General features: G+C 43.4%; 1 protein-coding gene across 5 annotated transcripts in view; it reads left to right on the top strand.

Moving 5' to 3' along the window:
- GKAP1 (G kinase anchoring protein 1) overlaps positions 1 to 7,986 on the top strand; it is a 32,212-nt gene extending 24,226 nt beyond the window's left edge. For 4 of the 5 annotated variants that reach the window (XM_064139974.1, XM_064139973.1, XM_064139971.1 and 1 more), the window contains 3 exons: positions 1,545 to 1,615; positions 2,476 to 2,553; positions 7,690 to 7,986. In XM_064139974.1, coding sequence (XP_063996044.1) covers positions 1,545 to 1,615; positions 2,476 to 2,553; positions 7,690 to 7,737 — 197 coding nt within the window. In that variant the 3' untranslated portion in view covers positions 7,738 to 7,986. The remainder of the gene's footprint in view (positions 1 to 1,544; positions 1,616 to 2,475; positions 2,554 to 7,689) is intronic. The other variant, XM_064139975.1, reaches the window with a different exon arrangement.
- The last annotated feature ends 13,166 nt before the right edge of the window (positions 7,987 to 21,152 follow it).

Raw genomic sequence — 21,152 nt, 5'->3', positions numbered from 1 at the left:
ATCTTGAGAGGAAATAGACAAAGTTCTGAAGGTTTTTTGTTTGTATGTGGAACCTACTACAGTAACCTACTATAAAATGACCAGCTTTGTGGTTTTCTACACACTGAGTGTTCTGCATTTTGAGACAATAAAGCTCATGGCAGTACTGATGCTTGAAAAAAAATAATTTCTTCATAGTGATAATTTTAAGCTATCCACAGATAATTCAGAAACACCAGCCTAAATAGTTTAACCATTTCCATATTTAAGTAAAAGCTTCTGCAGGTGTGACTGTGCTCATATGTGTAACTTAGGACCTCAAAATCCTTCATCTTTATTAATAATCTTGGATGAGAGGATTGAGTGCGCCCTCAGTGAATTTGCAGATGACACCAAGCTGGGTGGCTGTGTCAGTCTGCTGAAGGGAAGGGAGACTTTGCAGTGGGACCTGGACAGGTTAGACCAATGGCCCAAGGGTAACTGCATGTTGTTTAACAGGTCCAAGTTCCAGGTGCTTCACCTGGGTCACACCCAGCCCGTGGGAAGCTAAAGACTTGGAGATGTGTGGGTGGAAAGCTGTGACTCAGAGAGGGACCTGGGGATTCTGGTTGACAGTTGATTAAAAATGAGTCAGTAGTGTGCCCAGGTGGCCAAGAACGCCAGTGGCATGCTGGCTTGCATTAGAAACTGTGGCCAGCAGGAACAGGGAGGTGATCATCCCCCTGTACTCAGCACTGATGAGGCCACAACTCCAGTATTGTGTTCAGTTCTGGGCACCTCACTACAGGAAGGACATTGAGGTGCTGGAGCTTGTCCAGAGAAAGGTAACGAGGCTTGTGAAGGACCTGTAGAACATGGCCTATGACAAGTGTCTGAGGGAGCTGAGGTTCTTCAGTCTGGGGAGGAGGAGGCTGGGATAAGACCTCATTGCTCTCTACAACTACCTGAGGGGACATTGGAACAAGGAAGGTTCCAGCCCCTTCAACTTGGTGTGAAGTAACAAGACTAGAGGAAATGGTTACAAGCTCCACCATGGGAGGTTCAGGGTGAATGTTTGGAAATTATTCTTCACAGAGATGGTTCTCAAACATTGGAATGGCCTGCCCAGGGCAGTGATGGCGTCACCATCCCTGGAGGTGTTTAAGCAGTGTGTGGACCTGGCATTTCGAGACATGGTTTAGTATTGACCATTCAGTGCTGGGTGGAGGATTGGACTAGATGGTCTTTGAGGTTTCATGCAACCAGATGTTCTCTGTGATCCAATATTCAGTTTTCTGATGGACTTTGTTCTCAATGAGTGTCTCTAAAATCCCTGCATCTTTACAGGGTTGAGTGTGAGGTATGTAGCACAGGGTTGGGATTTAATCTCCTGAACTTTTCAATCTGCTACTAATGGCACTGGTAGATAATGGCTGGGTTTGCTTTCCACAACTACTCTTCTTTTAGTCAAGATAGCATTATTTAAAGTAACAAAATAGTGAAATAAAGCAATGTCACAGTGGTATTACAGACGAAGACCTGTAAATGTGGAAAGATCCTCATAGTGTGTCTTTCTCTTTCTCTAGTGAAAGACAAAGCTGAAATACTCCTACAGGTTGATGAATCTCAAATTATCAAAAATGAATTGACTGTACAGGTAAGTAAGGATCTCTAAATTTTAAGCATCAGGCGTATATCAAAGGCAGCGATAGAAGCCCAGGAGGGAGGAAGGTGAAATGAAAACTTTATTGAAGTAAAAGGTGTTAGATTTCATCCTTATCCCTGCAGCTCTATGTCAAAAAGCGTGTATTATGTAAACCTCCAATATGACTCACTTAAAGCTGTTCTTGAAAAGAGAGCAGACCTTAGCATGCCTGAAATGATTTTTGCCCTGAACAGCACCTTAGAAATATCATTTTCTGGTAACCTAAGCTAGAAAGCTCAGAAAGATGCTTCAGAAGATAAGTTTTTGCTGGGTGGCTTTTTTTGCTTGTTTGTTTTCTTTTATGTATATTCTCAAGTTTACCAAACCAAGTAAGCTGTGAATAACTTTAGACATGTCAGTAGGTGAATCACTATAGTAGAGAACATGAAAGCCTTCCATGCATAGTTTCTGGTCTGCAGCAGCTGTTAGTTCTAAGCCCTTGACTTGTTAAAGCATTTTGCATGTCACACAGTACCGCTTTTTGAGGATGATGTAATGAGTTTATCTGCATTGCATAATAGTGCATTGGTTAAGGATTTTCTGCAATAAACTGAAAGGTGGAAGAGTTTCTAATGTTACAATTTTTCTGTATTATAAGGCACATAAATGAGTAATTCTTGCTTGGGAAATAAAAGTCATGACAATATTTTACTTGTACTTTCAGTTCGTGCTCAACGATAGTGGTAGTCATTCTTGAACATGACATGTGTTACATGTTTGTCCAACACAATAGTAACAGAGAAACAACACTGACCTGATGAGCTCACAAACATTAAGGAAATTTTACACGTTCATATTCTGTATGGTTTTAGGTAACTATACTTCATGCAGCATTAGAGCAAGAAAGATCCAAAGTGAAACAACTGCAGGCAGAGTTAACAAAATATCAGGTATTTATTTTCCGTGTTGCTAAGTTTACCTGTTTGTGATGTAGCTCAGATTACCATGAGGTAATATGCTCTGAACTGACCTATTAGCTCTAATTTTTCCATCTGAAAAAGATTAGTGGTTCATATTGTAGGGAAAAAGAGGGGAAAAAAAAAAAACAAAACCAAACAAAAACCCAAGGAGTAGTAGCGAGATGAAAGCACAGTTTCGCAAACTTGAAGTCTACTGTCTGTCTTGTGCTTTAGAACATACTTAAAGCAACAAGTTGGTTTCACTGTATTATTTAACCTTACAACTGGACTAATAGTAGACCTTTTGGCACTCTTTTTTCCTATATCCCAGTTCTGCCTCCAGATCAGTCTTTGTAGGAGATTCGCAACAGGTTGTGTTGAAACAAGTTATAAGATCAGTACTTTGCTGACTGTGCATATTCTGTTCTGTCAAACTTGGCTGCTAACTGAAATCCACTAACATGAACTGCATTAACTTTTGCATAAATAGTTCACTGCTTAACATTCTGGGGTTTTGAAGTGTTTTTAGAGAATTTGCAAGTAAGAGTTTGTACTCGTGTCAAGTCATGCACATTTGAGGGGAATTTTGGTTGGGTTTTATGGGATTTAGTTTGTTTTGACTGCGAACTTCTGCATAGGTTACATGGAGAGAATGTTAAGTATGGAATGGAAACTTTTATGGTAGCTGTGTAGTCTTTGGCAAGCAATGCTATTTCAAGTTGCAACACATTGTGTTGGAATACTGTAATTTTGTGAAAACTGGCTCATTAAGTCAGAATTACTCTTTCTGAAAAAAACCAAATATTTTCTGAGTGCATCAAATTCTTTGGCTATATTACACCAAGTTCTATATGTGATCTCTTGCCTTTTTCTCTCTGTTATTTACTCTAAGTGAGGAAGTTCCTTCTTAAAATTGTCTTGCAGAGACGTGGTGGGATGAATCCCATATCTGGAGTGCTGTGTTGGATGGCTACAGGCTCTTCAAAAGGGATAGGCCTAGAAGAAGAGGTGTTGGGGAGGCCCTCTATGTCAGGGAGGACCCTGACTGTCTTGTGCATGATGATAACACTGATGATAGGGTTGAATGCTTGTGGGTGAGAATCAGAAGAAAGGCCAACAAGGTAGATATCATGATGGGGGTCTGCTGTAGACCACCCAACAAGGATAAGGAGCTTGATGAAGTGCTTCACAGGTGCCTGGAGAAGGTCTCAATTACTGGTTCTTGCTCTTGTGGGGGACTTGTATTTCCAGCAGGTATCTGACAAATTGAACACACAAGACAGGAAGCAGTCCCGGAAGTTTTTGGAGTGCATGGAAGATGGCGCAGGTTATGAATGAGCCAACAAGGGATGGCTCTCTACTAGACCTGCTGTTTGTAAACAGAGAAGGACTAGTAGGATGTGTAAAGGTTTGTGGGACATCTTGGACAAAGTGGCCAGGAGATGGTGGAGATGTCAACTCTTAGTGAAGTTAGGAAGGGATTCAACAGAACTACATCCTTGGACTTCTGGAGGGCAGACTGTCTTATTTAGGAGACTGGTTGGTGGCATTCCCTGGGAAGTAGTTCTGAAGGACAAGGGAGTCCAGGAAGGCTGGATATTCCCCAAGAGGGAAATCTTCAAGCCATAGGAACCATGCAGTTCCCGTTCATCAGAAAATGAGCTGGTGGGGCAGAAAACCAGCCTAGCTAAGTAGAGAGCTTTGGGCAGAACTCAGGAAGAAAAGGAAAACCTACTGGCTATGGAGGAAGGGACAGGCAACTCAGGAAGAGTGCAAGGCTCTTGCAAGGATATGTAGGGAGAAAATCAGAAAGGCCAACTAAAGGTTCAACTAAAACTCAGATCTGTCCAGTGTCATTAAAGATAGAGAAGTTAATTTTACTAAGTGAGATAACAGTAAAAGAAGTTAGGGAGAATGTCCACCCACTGCTGGATGTAGGAGGGAACCTGGGGGCCAAAGACAAGGAAGAGGCTGAGCTGCTGAATGGCTACTTTGCCTCAGTATTTGTCAGTGACACCAGTTGTTTCTTGGGGGCTCAGCCCTTGGAACTGGAAGACAGGAATGAGGAGCAGAAAGCAGCTCCCCCAATCCAGGAGGAAGCTATCAATAGTCTATTGTGCCACTTAGATGTGCACAAGTCTGTGGGACTGGATGGGATTCACCAAGGGTACTTGATGAGCTGGCAGATGTGTTCACCAGGGCATTCACCATTATTAGCCAACCATTTTGGCTAACCAGGGAGGTCCCAGTTGAGTGGAGGCTGGCAAATGTGACACCCATCTACCTAAAGGGCTGGAAGGATAATCCAAAGAACTGCAGGCCTGTCAGTTTGACCTCAATACCAGGAAAGGTTGTGGAGCAGGTCATCTTTAGTGCCATCACACTGCACATACAGCCAGGAGATCAGGGCCAGTCAAAATGGGTTTATGAAAGGCAGGTCCTGCCTGACTAACCTGACCTCCTTCTACAATAAGGTGACCAGCCTAGTGGATGAGGGAAGGACATTGTCTGCCTGGACACCAGTGAAACCTTTGACACTGTCTCCCACAGTATTCTCCTTCAGCAACTCATGGCACAAGACTTGGATAAGTGCACTCTGCACCGGCTAAAAAGCTGGCTGGATGGCAGGGCCCAAAGAGTGGTGGTGAATGGAGCTAAACCTGGCTGATGCCCAGTCACCAGTGATGGCCCCTAGGGCTCAGTACTGGGCCCTGTCCTCTTTAATATCTTTGTCAGTGATCTAAATGAGGGGATTTAGTGCACTCTCAGAAAATCAGCAGATAGCACCAAGCTAGGTATCTGTGTCAGTCTGCTAGAGGTTAGGGAAGACTTCCAGTGGGATGTGGACAGATTAGGCTGGTAGGGTAAGGCTAACGGTATAAAATTAAGCAAGGCCAAATGCCAGGTCCTTCACTTGGATCACAACCAGCCCATGATAAGCCCATGGTACAGACTTGGGGATGTGTGGTTGGAAAGCTGTGACTCAGAGAGGGACCTGGGCATCCTGTTTGACACTTGATTAAATATGAGCCAGCAGTGTGCTCAGGTGGCTAAGAAAGCCAGTGGTGTGCTGGCTTGCATTAGAAATAGTGTGGCCAGCAGGAACAGGGGGATGATTGTCCCTCCCTGTACTTGGCACTTGTGAGGCCACAACTCCAGTATTGTGTTCAGTTCTGGGCACCTCACTACAGGAAGGACGTTGAGGTGCTGAAGCTTGTCCCAAGAAGGGCAATGAGGCCAGTGAAGGACCTGGAACATATCACCAATGAGGAGAATCTGAGGGAGCTGAGGAGAAGAGGAGGCTGGGGTGAGACCTCATCACTATCTACAACTATCTGATGGGAGGTTGAGATTAGGAGGGTCCAGCCTCATCTCCTTGGTGTCAAGCAATAGGACTAGAGGAAATGATTCCAAGCTGCACCATGAGAGGTTCAGAGTGAATGTTTGGAAATTATTCTTCACAGAGAGGGTTCTCAAACACTGAAATGGTCTGGCCAGGGCAGTGGTGGGGCCACCGTTGCTGGAGGTGTTAAGCAGTGTGTGGACCTGGGGTTTAGGGACATGGCTTAGTATTGACTGTTCAGTGCGGGGTGGGAGGGTTGGACTGGATGACCTTTGAGGTTTCATGTAACCGGATGTTCTCTGATTCTCTGATACACATTTATGTGTGTATATGCTTATATATATACACACACACAAATGTTTATGATTGTTCATTCCCTAACAGACAAGCTGAGCTAGTTGAAACTAAAAATCTCTTGTGAAATTCAGCCATTTGCATCACTTTTCTGACTTAAAACTTCTGTCTTTGTTTCCCCTCCCAGCCATGCTTTCGCTAATAAATTGTTTTTTCTGCAAAGAGAAATTTTTGAACAAGCTAAGTTTATATTCTGATTAATAAACATTATTATTATTTTATAATAATAAATTATTATAAAATAATTTATAAAACAACACCAAAAAAATTACTAAAATAGTGGTCTTTGCTATATGCATAGGAGTTACTGCGAAATCACTTATTGTTGCCTTTTTTTCCCCTGCCACCCTTCCAGTCCAATATGCATTTATCTTTTCACATTTTACTGTATTTCTTGCTTAATTCATCATCCTGAACATTTTTTTTGGCTGTTTGTGGTTTTATTAAAAAAAAAAAAAAAGCAAAACTTTGTTTGTGTCCTGGAATTTTGTTAGAGGAAAACTTTCTAATCTGCTTTGCAAGGATTGTTGTTTCTGCTTTTATTATACTCTCCTGAAACACTGTGAAATGACCAGGACAACTCTTTTTATATTCCTGGGTTTTTGTAGCATTGTCTTTGCCAATGCAAGGCACATTTTTTTTTATGTATCATGCTGGTTTAAGGCTAAATGGAATATTTTAATGAGAGAAACTAGATCATGGGTTGTGAAAACAAAATAATTGTGAAGTCTTATCATTCATTGGTCTGCTGAGAGGGATAAGAAGTCAAAATGTAAATAATCTGTCTCACTCTGGGACATTGGATCTATTTGCTTCCTCTTCACTTTGCTCTAATGTATTTTCTACTAATCTTGACTAACAGAAGCAATGTAAGCTTTGCTGGTTGTTTTGTCTGTCTGGGAAAGTAGATGGAGAAAGAGAGGGGAGCTTTGAGCCTTTCTGGGCAGTTTCTTTGTCCAGGAAGGAGTTTGGATTTCTGTATTCTTTCTAAGGTGTATATAATTGTAAATACTGTAAATATATTGTGTACATATGCTTGTAAATTTTACTTTGCTGTAATTACAGCTTCATCTTACTTCCAAGCCATCTGAGCTAGTCTGGTAATTTTAATACTAGGAGGGAAGTTCCTAACCTACTACCTATATAAAATAAAGTAATCAATATCTGTGGGTTAAAAACAAAGCAGCAGACAAAACCAAAATAAAATCTCTAGATGTTGATATTTCAATTATGTATCCTGTAAGTGCCTTGATCTGTTTCATGTTTAGGTGAATCCATGTCCCTTAACAGTTATATAATTTAAGTATTCAACTTAACTTCTGAATCTTTTTCTTGTAAATTCATACTACTTTATATCTGGAGTTGTTTTGGGTATTAAAGTGTCATGTCTAGTGTATTAACTAAACATTTGTTTTATTTGTTTCTTACAGAGTGGTAAAAAAGAGAAAAGGCACTTAAAATGTGACCAGTGCAGGTGATCTCCTCTGCCACCAGATTCAAAGGGGGATTTTTTTTTTCAGAACTTTGTATGACTTGTTGCACAACTGCTGAACTATACATTTTTATTAAGAGAAATTAACAATTATTAGTTTGTTTTAGTCCAAGTAATTGATTTGTTGCACTTTCTGCTACAGAAAAATTAGAAAACTACTATTTCAGCAGAGATGAAGCTTAACTGCAATGTTGTTGGTTTTTCATCATTTAATAAAGTTTTACTTTGGAATTTCTGTATTTGAGCTCTTGTTTTTATAGCATTTCTCAGTAAGGCGGATTTCATTTAATGACGTATCAGGATCTGAATTTATTGGCACACAAGTGGTACAAGTTTCACCAAGCCAAAACTGACAATGCAATAGCAGATGCAAAGGCTTTCTTTCTGCTGCTGAATTGAGAATCTTGTCTTTTAAAAACAGAAGTCCACAGTCATTAATTTCCTTTCATTGTGTAGGACATGAGGTTCAACAAGGCCAAATGCAAGGTCCTGCAGCTGAGTTGGAGCAATCCTCAGTATCAGTATGGACTAGAGGATGATGGGATTGAGGACAACCCCACAGAGAAGTATTGGTGGATGAAAAGCTGGACATGTGCATTTGCAGCCCAGAAGGCCAGCTATGTCCTGAACTGCATCTAAAGAGGCATGGCCAGCAGGTCAAGGGAGGTGGTTCTGCTGTTCTCCTCCACTCTGAGACCCAACCTGGAGTACTGTATCCAGCTGTGAGTCCTCACTAGAGAGAATACACAGTCCTGTTAGAGAGGTCCAGATGAGAGTGTGGGAAATGGTCAGTGATACAACTGTGAAGAAAGTCTGAGAGTTGGGGTTGTTCAGCCAGGAAGAGACCTAGGGAGAACTTTTTGTGGCCTTTCAGTACACAAAAGGAGCATACAAGAAAGAAAGATACTTTTTATCAGGGTCTCTAGTGGTAGGACAAGGGGCAATGTGTTTAAACCGAAGGGCAGATTTAGATTTTACATAACAGAGAAACTTTTTACAGAGATAGTGAAGCAAAACACTGGCCCAGGTTGCCCAGAGAGGTGGTAGATGCCTATACTCCTAAAATGATTTGAGGTCAAGTTGGTCCGGCGTCTGAGCCCCCGTAGCAGGGGCATGTGGACTTAGATGATCTTTGAAAGGTCCTTTCTGATCCAAGTCATTCTGTGATTCTATGGTTCCCTGATCTGTATCCTGTCATACCTAATAGATATGTTTCAGCTGCAAAGTATGGAGGTTGACATGTGCCAGCTACCATGTAAGAAGAGCTTTCCTACTTGTTAGCTTTGAAAAGTGCCCTATGTCATTCCTCAGAGCTTTCCTTTCAACAAGCATTTCCACTTCTGCCAAGACAAAGCTCAGATATTTCTTTTGCCTCATGTTAACTCTCAGTGAGTGCAATATGACTATAAAAATATAGAATTCTTTGGTGGACCATAGTACAAGTCCTGGTATTTTGCTTATTCTGGAATAATTGTTGAAGTAGAATATTGCAGAAGTATGAGTAGGAGCTGACAGACAATAAAGACATTATGAATTTGCGTCAGTTATCTGGGAAATGATCAGAGAATGCCTAAGTTGGAGGGAAGGAACCAGAGACGAGACCAAAGGGGAGACCAAGCAAGATACCTGTAGGTCTAAATACAGCAGACATAACTGAGCCTTTTTTTTAAACAGACTTGTAGCACTAAGCAATTTCCAACGCAAAGTATGTGCATAGAGGGGAATTCATGGGAAGGCAAGAAAGGAAAGTAAGGAAGGGGGCTTTACCAGGAAAGGTACTATGAACCTGTAAATCTCTTACAGTAAACAGTGACTTCTGAAAAACAGAGTCACAGAATGATTTGGATTGTAAAAGACTTCAGAGATCATCTAGCTCCAACCCCCTGTTGTGGAAGGAACACCTCCTTCTCAAAGCCTCATCCAGCCTAACTTTGGGCACTTTCAGAGTTGAAGCCTCCCCCAAATTCTCTGGGTAACCTGTTCCATTGGCTCATCACCCCCACGGTGAAGTATGTCTTCCTAATGTCTTATCTAAATCTACCTTGTTTCAGGTTGAAGCCATTACCCCTTATCCTGTCACTTCCTATCTGTGTAAAAAGTCCTTCTCCAATTATGCTATAGGCCCTCTTCAAATACTGGAAGGCTGCTATAAGGGGCCTTCTCTCTAGGGTGAAAACCAGCATCTCTCAGCTTGCCTGCACAAGAGACATGATCTAGCTTTCTGGCCATATTTGTGGCCCTCCTCTGGACTCGAACAGTTCCATGTCCTCTTCTGCTGGAGGCTTCAGGTCTGGACACAGTACTTAAGATAGGGTCATCTCAGGAGAGTAGAAGGGAAGGAATCTCTCTTCATTTGCTAACCATACTTCTTTTCATGGAGGACAGGATTTGATTGGCTTTGTGGGCTGCAAGAAGACGCTATTGGCTCATTTTGAGCTTCTCATCAACCAGCACATCCAAGTCTTTCTCCTCAGGACTGCTCTCTATCCATTCTCTACCCAGCCCAGGGACAGGACCTTACACTTGTCTTTGCTTAACTTTGTGATGTTGGTATTGCCCTGCCTCTGAAGCTTGTTAAGGTCTCTCTGGATGATATCCCTTTTCCCCATAGCACATTGACAGCACCACACAGATTGGTGGTATCAGCAAATTTTCTGAGCATGCACTCAATCTCACTCTCCATGTCACAAAGATGTTAAACAGCAGCAGTCCTGGTGCCAACTCCTGAGCAGCAGCACTAACCAATTGCCTCCACTCAAGATGTCAAGCCACTGGCAATTTCTCTGAGTGCAATTCTCAAGCCAATTCCTTATCCACCAAATGGTCTACCCATCAAATCCCTGTCTTTTCCAGTTTTGAGACCAGGATGTCACAGGGGACGCTTTGCCCAAGTCCAGGTAGCTGACACGAGTTACATTCTCTTTGTCCATCCATGCTGTTAGTGCCTGACTGGAGGCCACCAGATTTGTCAGTCACAATTTTGCCTTGGTCAAGCCATGTTGGCTGCCACCATTCACCTCTGTGGTTTGTTTTTTTTTTCATGTGCCTTAGCAGAGCTTCCAGGAGATTCTGATCCATGAGCTTGCAGGGCACAGAGGTCATACTGACTGGCCTGTAGTTCCCCAGGTCTTCCTTCTTTCCCCACTTTGAAACACAAAGATATGTTTTCCCCTTTCAATCACGAAGTCCTTCACCCTATGGCAAAGACATCAAAGGTGATGAAAAGCAGTTAGGCAACTTAGTCTGTTTGTTCCCACAAGACCTGTGGCTGAAGCAGGTCAGGTCCCATGGACTTGTGCACATTCAGATTTTTTCAGGTGCTCTTGAATCTGTTCTGCACTGTCCTTGCTTTCAGCCTCTGCAGGCCTCCTTCATGTGCTGAGGAGCATCCAAGAGTGCACTTTTCCCACCCCTGCAGGACACCTGGGCTTTTTGCCTGCCTTTTTCTTTGCTGGGACATGTTGCTCCTGGGCTTGGAGAAGGTAATCCTTGAATATTAACCAGTTTTCTTGGGCTACTCTTTCTCATTGGTCACCTGACTTACTGGACAGAATTCCTTTCTGCTGTATTTTAAGTGCTCTTATTCTGCCCTGCAGCTCTCCTCCAGGCTCTCCAATCTGTTTCTGGCACTGGCCTCAACATGGTACTGGTGGGGTTGACTCCTGTAGCCTTCTGTTGATTTGATTGACCCTTTCAATCCCTTTCCCTTTGACCAGGAGGATTGATGAAAACATTACTTGCATTCCAGAGCCCTTCACCACTGCTCTCAGAACTCTCTAGTCCTTGATAGTCCCCAGAGTGTGCTCAGCTCTATCTGTGGTACCCACATGAAACAGCAGGAGTGGATAATACTTGGATATGCAAGTTTTGGTAATCTCTAGGTAAATATCCCTGACGTGAGCATCTGGTAAGCAGCAAACCTCTCAGAAATTGGGTGAGGTTCACCAGCGTGTTCCTCCCTGCTTCTCAGGAGAGTCACGCACTACTGTTACAAAAGCGAAACCAAGTAAATGCCTAGGTTATAGTAACATTTTAATTTAGGGCTGAGTATTCTGCATTGGTGTTCTAATGAGGACCTGTGATGGTTTGGGCTCTTACCTGCCCCCCCACACTTTTGGAATTGCCCCAGCTAACTCAGACGGCCTCTGGGAATATAAATGAAGCTATTTATTTTACAGCAGCAAATATACAAGCAGCTATTTACAATATATACAGTTATACACAGAAATATACAAAGGATAAACAATACAGAAGCACAACTCCCCTCCCAGAAACCTGAGTCCCCAGGAGGGGCTCTCAAACCACCTCAACACCTCCCCTTGCCCTCTCAACCTTACCCCAGTTCTCAGGAAGAAGAGAGGTGCAGCCAAGAGGTTAGGGAGCAAGGTTAGTGGGAGCAAGGTTAATGAGATGTGACTAGGTCTGAAGGCAAAGGCAGAATGAAAAGACAAAATGGAGAATGTTTTACTTCTTCTTCCCAGAGTTCTCAGCGTGACTGTGAGAGGAGACACAATTGTTTTTCATTTCACTGCCCATTATCTAGTTCTTTTACCAAAACATTCTAGCTTGCTTCTAACTAGCACAATCCACCCTTTGTCTACTTTGCTCAAAGTATCGCTGAGAATTATCCAATCTAATCTAAACCAATATTTACACTAAAACAATATATACAAGTTCAGTTCACACTTCAATCAGATGTAGGTGATTCAAAAGCTCATAACAGGGACTCCCAGGTGACATTGGGTTCGTGCTCACGTACTGTAGATTTCTCTCGTAGATTCTTCCAGTGTTGGACGCCGATGTTACCGAGAACAGAAAACTCCTAACAACTTGTATTATACACTCTGAATTTAAACTCTCTCAGCTAAGGTTAGATTTCTCTGTGAAATACACTGGATTTCACCATTCTCCTGCATTACCCAGTATGTATGACCAGGACCTTCAGCAGAAACCACCCCTTGGACAGGTTTCCCTTTGCCCGAAGGAGAAAATACCCAAACAGTTTTCCCTAACAGATTCCTTTCATGTACAACAGGAACTTTATCACCGTCTACTGTTCGGATCAAATCTGATTGTGCAGGTCCTGCTCTGTTTACTGAACCTCTACTATTTACCAACCAGGTAGCTTGTGCTAAATGTTTGTCCCAGTTTTTCAGAGTTCCACCCCCCATGGCTTTTAGGGTGGTTTTCAGCAAACCATTGTAGCGTTCAATCTTCCCTGAAGCTGGTGCATAGTAGGGTATGTGATAGATCCATTCAATACCATGCTCTTTGGCCCAATTTTTCACAAGATTGTTCTTGAAATGAGTACCATTGTCTGACTTGATTCTCTCTGGAGTTCTATGTCTCCACAAGATTTGTCTCTCCAAGCCAAGAACGGTGTTGTGTGCAGTTGCATGTGGAACTGGATAGGTTTCCAGCCACCCGGTGCTGGCCTCTACCATCGTCAGCACATACTGCTTGCCAGAATGAGATCGAGGTAAAGTGATGTAGTCAATCTGCCAGGCTTCACCATACCTGTACTTTGACCATCTCTCACCATACCATAAGGGCTTGATTCGCTTAGCCTGCTTAATAGCAGCACAAATGTCACAGTCATAGATGACTTGGGTGATAGCATCCATGGACAAGTCAATTGACCTATCGCGAGCCCATCGGTATGTTCCATCTCTGCCTTGATGTCCAGATGAATCATGGGCCCACCGAGCTAAGAACAGCTCACCTCGGTGTTTCCAATCAAGGTCGATGTCAAGATCAGAGTTGGTATCAACTTGAGCAATCTTACCAGCTTGATCTGCCTTCCGGTTATGTTTATGTTCCTCAGTAGCTCTGCTCTTAGGCATGTGTGCGTCTATGTGCCGCACCTTCACTGGAGTTCTCTCCAGCCGTGCATCAATGTCCTGCCATAGATCAGCACACCAAATAGGCTTTCCCTTCCTCTGCCAACCATTCTTCTTCCAGTCCTTCAGCCAACCCCACAGAGCATTGGCTACCATCCGTGAGTCGGTGTAGAGGTAAAGGATAGGCCAATTCTCACGTTCAGCCACATCAAGAGCAAGTTGGACAGCTTTTACCTCAGCGAACTGACTGGATTCTCCTTCGCCATCTTTCGTTTCGGTAACTCTCCTGTTGGACTCCAAACCGCTGACTTCCATATTCGCTTGTTCCCAACAAGACGACAGGAACCATCTGTGAACAAAGCATAGTTCTTTTCCTGATCAGAGAGATCACCATAGGGAGCAGCTTCCTCAGCACGAGTTATTTTCTCCTCTGGAGGTTTGGGACAGTCTGTGCCTTCCGGCCAGTTGGTGATCACCTCCACCAGACCAGGTCGATCAAGATTACCCATTCGTGCTCGTTGGGTTATCAAAGCCATCCATTTAGACCAGGTTGCATCTGTGGCATGATGTGGTGATGAACCTTTGCCCTTGAACATCCAGTTTAGAACTGGCAGTCTAGGAGCTAAAAGCAATTGTGACTCAGTTCCAATCACCTCAGAAGCTGCTTTCACTCCTTCATAGGCTGCTAGAATCTCTTTCTCTGTTGCGGTGTAATTTGTCTCTGAACCTCTGTAGCAGCGTCCCCAGAAACCAAGAGGACGACCACGTGTCTCATTTGGAGCTCTCTGCCAAAGACTCCAAGTTGGACCATTGTCACTGGCAGCCGTGTACAGAATGTTCTTAATGTCCAGACCAGATCTCACAGGTCCCAAGCCCACTGCATGGACTATTTCTCGTTTGATCTGATCAAAGGCTGCTTGTTGTTCAAGTCCCCACTCGAAATTGTTTCTCTTATGAGTCACATCATGCAGAGGTTTGACAATCTGACTGAAACCAGGAATGTGTAGTCTCCAAAATCCCACCACACCAAGGAAAGAAAGTGTGTCCTTCTTACTGGTGGGAACTGCCATGGTGGAGACTTTGTTGATCACATCCTGAGGAATGTAACGGCGACCATCCTGCCACCGCACTCCCAGAAACTGAATTTCTTTGGCAGGTCCTTTGACCTTGTCTCTCTTAATGGCAAAACCTGCTTGCAACAGAATGTCAATGATTTTGTTACCTTTCTCGAAGACTTCCTCAGCAGTTTGGCCCCACACAATGATGTCGTCGATGTACTGGATGTGCTCTGGAGCTTTACCTTTCTCCAGTGCATTGTGGATGACTGAGTGACAGATGGTTGAGCTGTGTTTCCACCCCTGAGGCAAACAGTTGAACTGGTACTGGATTCCTCTCCAGGTGAATGCAAACTGAGGCCTGCACTCCTTTGCTATGGGAATAGAGAAGAAAGCATTAGCAATGTCTATGGTTGCATACCATTTAGCTTCCTTCGACTCCAGCTCATACTGGAGTTCCTGCATGTCCGGCACAGCTGCGCTCATGGGTGGCGTCACCTCGTTGAGGGCATGAAAATCAACTGTGAGTCTCCAGTCACCATTAGCTTTACGCACAGGCCAGATGGGACTGTTGAAAGGTGAATGAGCTTTCTCGATGACAGCCTGATCCTCCAGTGGATGAATCAGCTGATGAATGGGCAACAAAGAGTCACGGTTAGTTCTGTACTGCCTGTGATGAACAGTTTGAGTTGCAATTGGCACTTCCAGATCCTCTATGTCATGATGTCCCACAACTGCAGATTCATCTGAAAGTTCAGGTCTAATAGACAATTTCAATTTACCATCCTCAATCTCTACAGATGCTATACCAAAAGCCCATTTGTGACCCTTAGGATCTTTGAAACAACCTTGTCTCAAAAAGTCAATTCCCAGAATGCAAGGCGCATCAGGACCAGTTACAATAGTATGTGTCTTCCACTCTTTACCAGTTAAACTGATCTCAGCCTGCAACTTAAATTAACTCTTGAGATCCACCAGTGATTCCAAAAATAGATATGGACTCTGTCCCTTTGCAATTGGATGGCAATAAAGTACATTGAGCACCTGTGTCAACTAAAGCCCTGTATTTCCAAACTTTTGAACTGCCAGGCCACCTAATGAATACATTCCAATAGATTTGGTTCTCTCCACTATCCCTTTCCTCCTCCTGGCTGGAGGCAGGGCACCCCTAATGATGAACATGGCATGTGGGGTGTACACAGTGATTGGTGTTGTTGTGAGAGGAATTGCAACTGTTGGAACAATTGCAGTTGCTCTCAGGAGCTGAAGAGGTGACAGCTACTTTTCTGGCATTGCTGCCTCTGTTTCTGCCACTCTGCAGATCCTTGACCCTCTTTGAAAGAGCTGAAGTAGGTTTACCATCCCATTTGTTCATGTTCTCCCCGTATGTGTCACGCAGAAGTATCCACAGTGACGCACGTGATTGCTGCTGTCTAGGTGGAATTTGTCTCCTCCTGGGCTGGAATTGCCTTGCAGGAGGTGGGCGTCTGTTCCTGACTGCAGAAACATGCACCCATTCAGATGATGCAGGAATGGTATCCTTTACCAGATTGGTAATGTTTTTAAGATCCTCCTTCAGTTCTTTCATGCTCTCTTTAATGCCATCTCTAATACCATCTTTAAGCTCTGTAGTCATAGTCTGTATGGCACAGATTATACCAGAATGGGACAAGCTGTTCTCAATTTGCCTGAGCTGGTCAGTGAATTCACCAACAGTGAAAGACCTTCTATTATCACTCCTTGCTAGAAACTTACTGGCCAAGATGTTAGCATAGGATGAAGGAGCAAGCTTAATAAGCTTCTTCATGAGACCTGTTCCCAAAGGAACCATGAGTGCCATGATCTCCATAAAAAACTTCCTTCACAGCAAACTCCTTCAGAAGCTTAATTTCCTGCTCAATGGTGTTCCACTTCTTGGCAGCCCATGGCAAATCATCTCAGGGATATCTCATAGCCACAGCCAACAAAAGGCATGTCCACAAGCTAACCCTAGCAAGAGGACTTGCTAGGTATTTGTCCACTCCACTCTCCTTAGTGAGTGGTCCCAGCTGCTTGGCAGACTTGTCTCCTGCCTGCAGAGCATTAGCACCAATGCCACGGCATCTCACTAGCCAGCTTAGGATTGGCTTACCTGATTCCCTTGAGTATTCCTTTCTAACTTCTCTGACTTCTCTGAGTGGATCATCGGAGTCCTGGATGTCATCTTCCTCCTCTTCCTCCTGTTGATCTGGTTGTCCCTGGCCTAACAGAACCTTTCTCATAGCACTCTTAAACTCATTGGAACCATCCTCTCTCTTGGCAGCCAACCTCACAGCGCTCTTCTCATTTGAGTATTGGTGTCTCAGCACATTTGCGAGGTCTCACAGACTAACTACCTCCTCTTCTTCCTCTTGCTGATCACCAGAGGTCCCCTCTCTTACATCCTCCTGTGAACCACACTTTGTCTTAGCTTTTGCCTTAGCAGGTGCCAGAAGGGCCTGCACAGCAACAGACTTGGACGTGTCTGCTGGAGGGTTTGAATTATTGGGTGTCTGACTTGAAGGGTTTGAATCATTAGGGGTCTGACCTGGAGCTTATGAGTTCAAATCTGCCTTACTTTTAGTAGGAGGATTTTGGTTCTGGTCTGCTGGCTGGGGGTTCGAATTGGCTGAGCTGGTGTCATTAGGATTTGGACTGACTGGGCTAGCGTTACCAGCATTAGCAGTGTTATTAGCATTAGTGGGATTATTTGCCTGTCCTCCTGGGATGCCTGCCAACCATGACGTGTTATCATTGTTGATAGGAACATTCTGATTTTGGGTACCTGCCTGTGCTCCTGGGACTCCTGCCAAACTCTGCAGATTGTTGTTGTTATCATTATTGTTTATATTACTGGCAGGAACGTTGGCCATGTTCCCAGATTTTGGAGAGGAGGGTGGAGAGGCTGGCAAGGGGGAAGCAGACAACTGTGTTCCCTTGTTTTGCTGTGAAAGAGGCTGCTTTTGAGACACAGAATTTTTCCTAGTTCTTACAGAAGCTGGTTTTGAATTTTCCACAAATAATGCCAAAATTAATATGAATATTAATCCCATGAGACACACATTAAAAATTGAGAGAATTAGAACAGTTTTGCAAGAGCAATTTGCTAAACAAACATCTGGAATCCCAGTATTAGGCTGAATTATTCGCGTCAAAGACGTAGATAAAGCAGAATTTTGATTGATTGTCACATTATTGATGAGTGCTCCCATAATATTACTTGTAATATTCTCAGAGATATTAAAACCAACATAACCAAGGATAAAATCACCCCAGCTCCAGAACATGCTTGAAACTTTGGCTTTAGCCTTCTTATAAGCTAAATCAATAAAATAAGCAACAATTTGAGCCTTTATCCAACTAAATGCCAAGAAAACAAAACCAGACCAGAGTAACGCCCCAAACAAGTACAATAGCTGCCTTATTATCTTCATCTTAATTCCCAGAGTTAATTACCAGTCACTCAAATAACTAGCCCCACGTAGGGTGCCAATTAAAAAATGTGATGGTTTGGGCTCTCACCCCCCACCCCCACTTTTGGAATTGCCCCAGCTAACTCAGACGGCCTCTGGGAATATAAATGAAGCTATTTATTTTACAGCAGCAAATATACAAGCAGCTATTTACAATATATACAGTTATACACAGAAATATACAAAGGATAAACAATACAGAAGCACAACTCCCCTCCCAGAAACCTGAGTCCCCAGGAGGGGCTCTCAAACCACCCCAACACCTCCCCTTGCCCTCTCAACCTTACCCCAGTTCTCAGGAAGAAGAGAGGTGCAGCCAAGAGGTTAGGGAGCAAGGTTAGTAGGAGCAAGGTTAATGAGATGTGACTAGGTCTGAAGGCAAAGGCAGAATGAAAAGACAAAATGGAGAATGTTTTACTTCTTCTTCCCAGAGTTCTCAGCATGACTGAGAGAAGGAGACACAATTGTTTTTCATTTCACTGCCCGTTATCTAGTTCTTTTACCAAAACATTCTAGTTTGCTTCAAACTAGCACAGGACCACAAATTAGGGGCTTTATAGCCTAAAGTTGGTCACTTCATATGAACATTGCATGCCTTGCTGGTTACTGTTGCCTTGAAGAGAAGGCAAAAGCTTGTGCTGAAGTTCTCAGTAACTTAAAGGGCTGTAAGAAGACACCAAAGACATCAAAATCTAATGAAACAACTACTACTTGTTACTGGAAGAAACTTTCATCACCAAACCACGAGGATGTAAAACTGTTGCAGTTTATGTTTCTAATGAGTTACCTTTACTCATTGACATATCATCATAATACTAAACCAGACACTCACCCTAGAGCCGAGAAAACCACCTCTCTCAGAGCATGGGTTGTCAATACTCCTTTAATTGCAGGCAAAGAAGCTGTTAAACAAATTCAGATGTGCTTAGCCTGTAGCTTGGTGATAAGAAATTGTACATAGCACATGGGGAATTTTTGGGAGGTCTGCTAGCTTTGCAGGTGATTGCCTAGCATCCCAATCTTCTCAACTTTGTTAATTAATCAATGTTAATAAATTTTTCTTGTGTGTGTGTCATGGAGGCAGGGAATTAATGTGGCCAAGTCAGGAATTATAAAAATATAATTATTTTATTTTTCTGGAACCCCACCTCCAAACTATATACAAAAATTAGTTTAGGTTTATTTACAGATTCTGTTTGATCAGGAATTTCTTCAAAAAAGGATATTATAGGCAAATGTAGATGTTTAGGAAGTCAGGAAATGGAAAAGGCTAAGCTGTAAACACAACTTTACTCCACTATGAATCAGGCCGAGCAGAAGATTAAGGGAACAGCAGGTCTTACAGAAGTGAGATAGGCATTTGGCAATGATCTCTTACTGTATTCCTCTGCAGACACAGCCTTCTGACACTGCAGGTAATATCTAGTAGCATATGTCCACGCAGCAGAAGCCCAAGGCAAGTGGCAGAGCCACCAAACTCAGAAGTACCTCAAGCTCTCCTTCCATGAGTGGGATGATTGTAGGATGATGCTGCCTTCACAGCAGCAGGGGCAAGCCAAAACTGCTAGCGTCCTGCATCCAGGAAGCAGCCAGGAAGTTGGCTGCTGATACGGTCTGAGAGTGGCCGGTCCAGATACTGCCAGCTGTCTCTCACAGGACCCCAGGGCTTGCCAGCCTGCAGGTTTGCACAGAAGGGTGCAAAAGTGAGGATAACTGTCCAAAAGCAGGGACAGGGTAAAATGGAAAGAACATGCAAAAAGGTAGGAGCCGTCCAAAAGCGAGGATGGTCCAGTCACAGCAGGAACCTGTCCTGTCAGGCACTCTATTAGGAGCTCTTTCAAGATGGGGAACTCTTGAGGCAGGACCTCTCAAGGTAGGAACCTTTTCTCATTCTCCCTTGCTCTGTTTATCCTTTTCTAGACAAAATGTCCATTTACCATTTAATACTGGGCACAAAAAACCCAGCCAACCACCAGCCCAACTCCAGTGCAGACTTCCACGTGAGTGATTTAGTTAGGGCAATTAACGAGGCAGGAATTAAAAAACAATTTTATTTTATTAATTTTATTTCCAGAAAGCCCCACCCACAACCATATACTAATTAGTTAAATTTGAGTTCTATTTTAGGAAAGTTTTCACAAGGAGAAACATAAATTTTGGAAAAGTTTAGCCACAAAACAGCTTTGTCCCATTTACAAATAGGCAGCTTGGAGCTCTAGGGAAAGTCTGTTCTACTCACTGCAGTGGAGTAGAAATTTCAAGATAGTCCCTGGCTTCTTTGTGGCAGTGTTGGAACTGCTCAGCCAGTGAAAGACTTCTAGACCTTCCCAGGGTGCTGGAAAAGAGGCAGACAATCTCTGACCTGATTATGGTTCCTCGTGGCATGGAGGTTTGCAGAGGTGCAAGCAGGATCTCTTGCAGATGTGCAGAGAGCACAATGTCGGTAGCACTTATTGCCGTGTCATGAGGCACTTAAATGTCTTCTCCTGGGAAACTTGAAGAACTTAAGTTTCCAGGTAGTTGAAGCCCAAAATATCAGGGCTAAGCTGATCTGAAGTATGAGCCTATTTCAGGAGTCCAGTCTTCCCAGAGCTCTTTGCCCTTGAAGACTGCCTCCCAAGGGACTCTCTCAACTGGTGTCCTAAACAGGCCATACTCTGCCCTGTGGAAGTCCATGGTAGTAGTTTTGTGTACTTCACCAAGAACTGATAATTCTATCTTTTCATAGTCACCAAACCCAAGATGACCTCTCCAATCACCATATCTCCTACCAGTTCTTCTCTGTTTGTAAACAGCAGGTCAAGCACAGCACCTCCCTAGTAGGCTTACTTACCTTCTGTGTTGGAAGTTATCTTTCACACATTTCAAGAGTCTTTGAGACTGTCTCCTCTCTCCTGTCTTTTATTTTCAGCAGACATCTGTTGAAAATTTATGTCCCCCACAAGAACAAGGACAAGGACTTGGCTTGTGGTTGTAAGACTTCTGCCAGCCAGTTGCAGAGTCCTTCATCTGTCT

This window comes from Pogoniulus pusillus, chromosome Z (genome assembly GCF_015220805.1).
Source record: "Pogoniulus pusillus isolate bPogPus1 chromosome Z, bPogPus1.pri, whole genome shotgun sequence".
NCBI classification, from domain to species: domain Eukaryota; kingdom Metazoa; phylum Chordata; class Aves; order Piciformes; family Lybiidae; genus Pogoniulus; species Pogoniulus pusillus.
Note: the sequence above shows the minus strand (reverse complement) of the source record. Positions and strands in the feature narration are given on the sequence as shown.